The 7572-nt window shown below is 32.7% G+C and overlaps 1 protein-coding gene across 1 annotated transcript; it reads left to right on the forward strand.

The window, feature by feature from the left end:
- Nucleotides 1–2329: 2329 nt before the first annotated feature.
- LOC134247491 (hemicentin-1-like) lies at nucleotides 2330–5419 on the forward strand (the record flags this gene model as incomplete). The annotated part of the gene is made up of 5 exons (XM_062729845.1): nucleotides 2330–2455; nucleotides 3508–4056; nucleotides 4392–4508; nucleotides 4594–4896; nucleotides 5126–5419. Coding segments are annotated over exons 1-5 (1321 nt in total), but the record flags the coding sequence as incomplete, so codon positions are not given.
- Between the last annotated feature and the right edge of the window lie 2153 nt (nucleotides 5420–7572).

Genomic DNA, 7572 nt, shown 5'->3' on the forward strand with positions numbered 1-7572 from the left:
GACAACTTAAAGATAATTCCGGGCTTGTTATGATTTCTTACCCCTTGACATTGACCTTCACGATTGACCTTATTTTGAATAAAAATCAACTTCAATGATAATTTCTTAATAAATAACATATGATAGGGTGTTCATATTAGACATTATATGTCATAAAAATAACATCTCACCCACAAAGACACCGAAAGTGGGGGACCACAATCCTTTGAATTTGCTTGTTTACTATAGAAATAATAGAAAAATGAAAATATTTTTAAAACATCTCAACCCCCCGGTGTCACAAAAATTCCTGTTTACAGGTAATATGGACTGTTATTTCACAAATTCATACCAAAGGTTTTTGTGTGACACGGGGGTGGGGGGGGGGTGGTGGGAGGGGCATACATGTATGTTTATTGACAAAAAACGACAGAAATGCTTATTTTCCACCAATTCCAAATCAATTTACAATTAAAAAATTATATTTTATTGTTCAATTTATGTTTTCTTTATTTGTCTAAAACAAAGAAAACATATAAGAAACATTTAATGATACCCAGGACTATTTCAAAATATGTTGATGCCTGAAAGTACGATTTCAATGAAAATTTTCGTCTACCCCCTTTTTGTCAAGAGCTAGAGGTATGGCTAATATTTACTGTTTAGAGCTGGTATTACAAATTGTCATTTATATTGAATTAAATGGTTGCAAAATGTAGGCGGGAATCGAGCGTTAGCGTGCGTATTTCTTAAGGTAGAATGTGCTGACAGAGATAATTTGGTGGTAGTTCTTTAATTCTCTGTTTATTTGATATTTGAAGTGGATAATTTTTGAATTCTAGACCATCAATTAAAAGTAATTACATCTCAAAGCCATTACCTTCCTAGAAATAAGTTATTTTAAAGCAAATATTTCTCTAATAGTCAGGCATTGAACGAAATTAGAGAGTACATATTTGTATAAAAACCTTGTTTTTATCTGTTTGGTTCAGAAGTATAGAAAACACATTCTTGACTCAAAAATGCGAAATTCAATTAATCGTTGTAATTGCGGCGCAATTAAGTTTTTAAATAAACGGTTAACAAAAGTGTTCATTTCAAATTGGAACTTCTCACGGTTTTTATGGAGGGTATCGTGTACAATTAAGATGCAGAAGATAAGGATACATTTCCAAAAGCAACATAAAAAATTATTATTTCTGGTCACCTAAATTAAAATATTTTGCAATGAATATAACACATTTGTGCCTACACATTCTGTTTAAGAAATAAGCCCCCCTACTTTTTCCCTCATTTCTTAAATATCAGTTTAATTATCCCACAAATAGATAGTAAGCATTTTTTTCCATTTCTGAGTTAATTATAAAACTTTTATCTCGTTCAGTATTCATCATTTCAGTTCATGATTATAATGTAAAAGTTTAGGAATCAAAATTAATATGAAAACGTATAGAGTTAGAAACAAAAGTTTATGGTAGAACATTTTTTTTTCTAAATTTAACACAATATTTTTAGAAAGTACACCTGCAGTGTTAACATTCCACAAATTTGAATGTAGTCTTTTTGCCACCTCTTAAGAAACTGATTGCAGATAAAATACCAACATAAACCAAACAGGAATTTTAGGCTCTGAACTAGACAATTATTTTAAAAATATGAATTATTTAGTTAAAAAAAAAACATAAAATTTAAGTTACGTGTATTTGAATTTCTTTTATTTCACACGAAATTTTTCTTATATAACTTCACATACACAACATTCCCTTTGAATTTTTTTCTGTAAAAATCAGAAGAGGAAGGATATGGAGATAACGAACAATTATTATATTTAATCTCAAAGTTCTTAAAACAATACAAAACAAGAGTAGAGCAAACACGGACCTCCGAAACATCAGAGATTGGGATTAGGTGCCATGGAGGAGTGAGCATCCTCTGCTGACCGGTCACACCCGCCGTGTGCTCATTGTCATGATCGGGAAATAACGGAAAAATCCGTCGTCAATTCAGTGTATAAAAATGACGATTGGTATGAAAAACGCCAGTGCATAAATGCAAATCAGTGTCAAGGATATAGCAAGTCAATATGATATGACAGGAAAATTGGTTAACATGTTTACAAAATGCAAATTAGGGTTTAAATCCACTCTCAAGAATACATCGACTGTTTAAATAATGAAATCAACCCACTGTGGACAATTTAAATTATCGTTTTAGGAGGTAAACCTAAAACACTCTAATTCGGTCCCGTAGACACCCCCTTTTTTCCCCCCAAAAAAAATTTAAATGCGCCTTGTTCATATCACTATAAGATGGACTTGGCTCTTAAATCCGCTTACATAATTCGTTTGAAAACACAGTTACATTGTCGCAATGTTTATTCCAAAAGATATCTGATGTAAGAAAATTTGCTAACAGAAAATGTTGAAATTAATGGTACTTTTGCAAATGGTATGGGTAATCATACCTTTTGTTAAAGGTAGGTTTAAATTATTTTTACTTATTTTTATATAACATGTTAAATAAATTCAAGGGTTTGAAGAATAAAACATAAAACAATCCACTGGTAGTGTCCATAACATTAGAAAATATATATTTATATATTACTAAGCTATATACAGTGTAAAAGGTTTTTGAAAATTCATTTCTACGAGTATATGTTTTATTGATAATTTGATTATTGATAAAAACTTGGCACTTTTGTTCAAAGTCTTAATATAGTTTTTCATCTGTCTGTTTGCAGTTTTAACGTTCATTTTTCTCCCTATTGCATTGTCTGATGCTACCAAAACTCGCATATTAAATTTAATATTTCACCCTCCCCCAAAATATATGGATATCTTTCAGGTAATTGCATTAATCTAAATTCGAGAAAGTCATTTCACGGTTATCAAATATGTGTGATTTTAATTTAAATTGCAACGCCATGTATTTTTTTTTCCATCTGATTGAATAAAACGCAGCATATAAGCCATACGCAAGAGATGCTTCATCACTGCTAATTTTTTTTTTTTAAAAATCGCTATGTACGTTCTTCGTTTCTGTTTTATACAATGTAAAACTCATACATGTACCCCTTTTTAAATATTATCTTTCTATAATGCTGGTCTCATTTTAAAATGTCGATTTTTTCAATATTTTTATTTAATTCATATAGATGCTACAGTAATTCTATACCAATAGCAAATAGCAACCTTTTCTGTATTTCAATTTTGAACACTGAAATTTCTGTTACTGTGAAATTAAATGCTATTTTTTTTTAAAAAGGTTCATGGAAAAGTCTAACACATCTTCCAGTAAGACTACAATTTAAGCAGTATAAATTATTTCGATTCGTGTCAATAACATACTAGGTGCTAAATCAGTAAAAATGAAGCGTTGAAAAAAATTTAATTGTATTCCGAAAAATGAAGACGAGGAACTTCATATTTTTGATACTACGCAGTAGCAAAAAGAAATTCTATCTATTAGTACATGTATGTAAAAAAGAGACAACTTTGACAATTTTTAAAAAAAAATTGTTTTATTTAGGGGAGTGCGTTTCAAAGGGAGACATTGTGTTTCTACTGGACGAGTCCGGAAGTATTGGATCGCTAAACTTTGAACGAATGAAGTCATTTGTCAGCTCCGTCGTCGGTAACTTCAAAGTAGGAATCAATGCAAATCAATTCAGCGTAGTCAATTTTGCGTCCTCTTCTAGAGAGATATTTCCACTCAACAAATATCACACAGTGTCTGGTCTTCAATCTGCCATATCTTCCATTTCTTTCTCCAGCGGCGGAACAAGTATAGGAAGTGCCCTTGATTATGCCCGGATGTACTCTTTTAGTTCCGCCAGAGGAGCAAGAAATGATTCGGCAAAACTTGCTGTTCTAATCACCGATGGACAAAGCTCTCTTTCCAACCAGCCCGAACAACTAAAAGCAATTGGGGTCACAATATTTTGTGTCGGGGTAGGAACTGGAATAAATTCAGCTGTGCTAAGATCAGTGGCTTCCCACAACGACTACACGTATCTGACCACGTTTGACTTATTGTCATTGTTGGCGAACGAATTGTCAAACGGAACCTGCGCTGATGGTTTGTTGTATTAATATTTTTCATTGTTATGGAGTTTTATGGCTGTAGATTGTGTTATGATGATTCGTATTCATCTGTTGTTGTTTCTCCCCATTTAATATTAAAATGACCCAGGCCATTTTTTCTTAACTAAAATGTTTGGTTAATCCTTCTGTCAGAAACGACAATGGCATTCTTTTTAATTGTGCCCCCGCATAAAACTTTTTTCTACATTCCACGACACTACATAATTTTTTATTCCTCTTATCCCGTCAACAAAATTGTTGAAATTTTCGAATAAAAGACTTTCCCACTTATATTACATGCTATGTATTTCGTTATTTCTTTTCTTGCAGACATAAACGATTGTCTAAGTGAGCCATGTTTAAATGGGGGAACATGTGAAGATCAATTTGGGAAATACGTTTGTCACTGTTTGGGTGGAAATACAGATCCAAATTGCTACGTCCCGGGTAAGTTTGGAATAAAGATGATAAAACACAAAGCAAAAAATGCATTCCACATACTATGGCAATGATAATTGCACTTTATTTATAGGGCTACCAAACGTAACGTTAGGATCCAGTCTTACAGTAAATATTGGATCGTCTGCTGTACTTAACTGTTACGTCACAAGCACGACGACCGTTTCTTCTGTTACGTGGCATTACCAGAAAAACGGCGTCACTACCAATATCAACACTGGTAATACCACAAAATATAGCGGTAGCACTGTAGGGACACCGTCTCTTACCGTTAAAAACGTTCAAATTGACGATATAGGAAACTATAGATGTTTGGCTCAAAACTCAGCAGGAATAGGCCAAAGTGCATCGATGATATTTCTAGATTTGCAACGAAGTAAGCATTTGCATTCTTGCAAAAGTCATCTCCGTTATGTTTTTTTTAATTTTACTTATATACCACAGTTTAATACTTGATTGAATATTTTGATCACTTGATTTGAAAACATATACGGATATAATATGCAGTGATAAATGTTTCAGCGAAGAAAATTTTGTGTATTATGAAATACTATTGAAAAGAATTATACATATTCCCTCTCAATTGTTTTCCTCTTTTGCAATAGGTTCTCCTACTATATCCACGGTAACCACAATTTACGCTGTCAATGCTAACGATAGCGTGTCCCTGTCTTGCAGTTTTCCCCCCAGTTACCCTCCGGTGGTTGGAGTTATTTGGTACAAAGATGATGTAGCAATCAATCCGGGGCTGAATGGCAAATACTCTGGTGGAACAATTCATTCTCCAAACCTCAACATATCGAATTTCCAGCGAGAAGATCAAGGGACCTATCACTTTTCAGTGTATAATCACTATGGATCCAGTAATAGCTCGAATATATCCGTATATTTATTTGAAGGTACATGCACTAACTACTAAACTAAATGTCAAAACTTCAATAAAATCGCTGCCAGTCGACGTAAAACAACAATATTATTAATAATGAAACCAACATTATTTCATTTCATATCAGACCTGAAGATTTCAATTCAACATGATTTATATTTTTCAAAATATCGGATTATATACAACCTGCGATTATGGTAGTCGCCGCCCCTAAATAACGTCATAGGACGGATACGCGCCGTCATACTTTTAAACGCTTCCCTTCGTTTCATTAAAATTATTTTAGATTCAGGAACGCGTTCACAAATTTCACTTTTCTAAAGTAAACTTGGTATCCAACGTACACTCACTCTTTTCATGAATAATTCCTCTGTCAAAATTCTTTGAACAGTAGTATAAGACCAACTTAACATTTCACTTATCGCAATAACCGTCTGTATTTTCTTTTACAACGTCACACACCATTGAACGTTTCCGTCCGCCCTCTCTTCTTTCGGTCTTCTTGTCATCTACTGAGCATTCAATGACCCATCACCAACCCAAAATCGCTGAAACCATCTAAACAAGTCTCTTATTTTACATTTCCCCCCTGTCAGTCTGATGAATCAACGTAGCTGTCTCTACTGTCGATTTCTCCATTTTGAACCAAAAATTCATTATAGTTTGTTGTGGCGTTTTTTCCCATTTCGACATGCATTTCATTTTTTCAATAATCGGAGTAAAAAGCGATTTTTTCAATTAAAAAATTAGTAATGATGTCATATAATTTTCAACTCATTACTAGAAAATGATGTAAATTTTTGTCTTTTGAAATAATGGGCGATTAGGCGTTCATAAAAGATACTTTTAAACGTTTTTGTTTTTTTTTTTAATTCTAAAAAAGTACGCTTTAATTTGTGACGTTCGGTTGTGACGCGGCGACACCCCCTATGTTCTCTGTTTTAAATATCTATAAAATAATTCCCTATTCACGCGGAGAGTTTAATTCGAATTAAACGTAAGTTTACTGCGACTTACATTGTAGCTTCGCTTAGCGTTAACACGGAGAATTTAATGCAAATTAGTTTAATTCGAATTAATTTACTGTGCATTAAATTACTTCATGCGTAAGGCCAGAATTAAGTCACAGGACACATGCTGGTGGTTAGATATAGTTATCTGTGCTATATTTGGTCTAAAAATCAAGGAAAAGTATGTTAATCACTAAATGTATACCTGTAGCCACTATGATTATTATATCAAATGGATGGCTCTGCGTATATGACGTGATTTACAAATGATGTCATAATTTAAACAGTGCGACATTTAAGTCCGGACACGACAAAGTCCGGACTTTTTGGTACCCTTTCGAAAAGACATAATTTAAAAAATTTTCCTGAAGTTTGGTGGGATTTTTTATTCTCATCTCATCATGTCAATTTCAACTTCCACAATGTTGTAGTTTTCTTATAAACTTCTCTCAAAACTAAAAATCCCATGGGAGAATGGGGGGATTTTTCATCCCACCTAAAATCCCACCAATATCCCACAGGAGAAAAAAACTGTGAGGGATTTTTCCTCCCATGGGATTTTTTTATTCCGTCATGGGATTTTTTTTACCCATTATTGAAGAAATGGGATTAAAATCCCATATTAGCTCTATAAAGTGTAATTTGGGAATTTTTATCCCATAGGATTAAAAATACCTTAATATAAGGATATGTGTACTTCAGAGAATGCTTCGTTACATCACAGTTTAGTACATTAACTAGGTCATTTTGACGTATCTTCATTGGCGTTGTCGTAAACTTTTCAAATTTTCATTTTTTTAACTGATGTGAAAATATTTAGTCCTATTGAAATATTTTTTTTTTAATTTTATTCATTAGAAAATATTTATTTCTATTGAAATCAATTAGCAATAATTACTAATAGCCACAAACTTTAAAAAAAATAATATACACTCCCCTTGGATCCATCACTTATGTTTAGATCATGATCATACATGACATATAAGCTAAATGTTTGAAATCAATAAGCCATAATCACTAGTATCCTTTGATCCACCACAAACTTAAATAAAAATATCCACTCCCCTTGGATCCACCACTTGTAAGTTTAGATCATTATCACACGTATGACAAATAAGTTAAGTGGTTGAAATCAATTAGACATAATGATTTATTT

Source organism: Saccostrea cucullata, unplaced genomic scaffold, assembly GCF_032062105.1.
Source record: "Saccostrea cucullata isolate Sc308-1 unplaced genomic scaffold, CSIRO_AGI_Scuc_v1 ctg20255, whole genome shotgun sequence".
Lineage (NCBI taxonomy): Eukaryota > Metazoa > Mollusca > Bivalvia > Ostreida > Ostreidae > Saccostrea > Saccostrea cuccullata.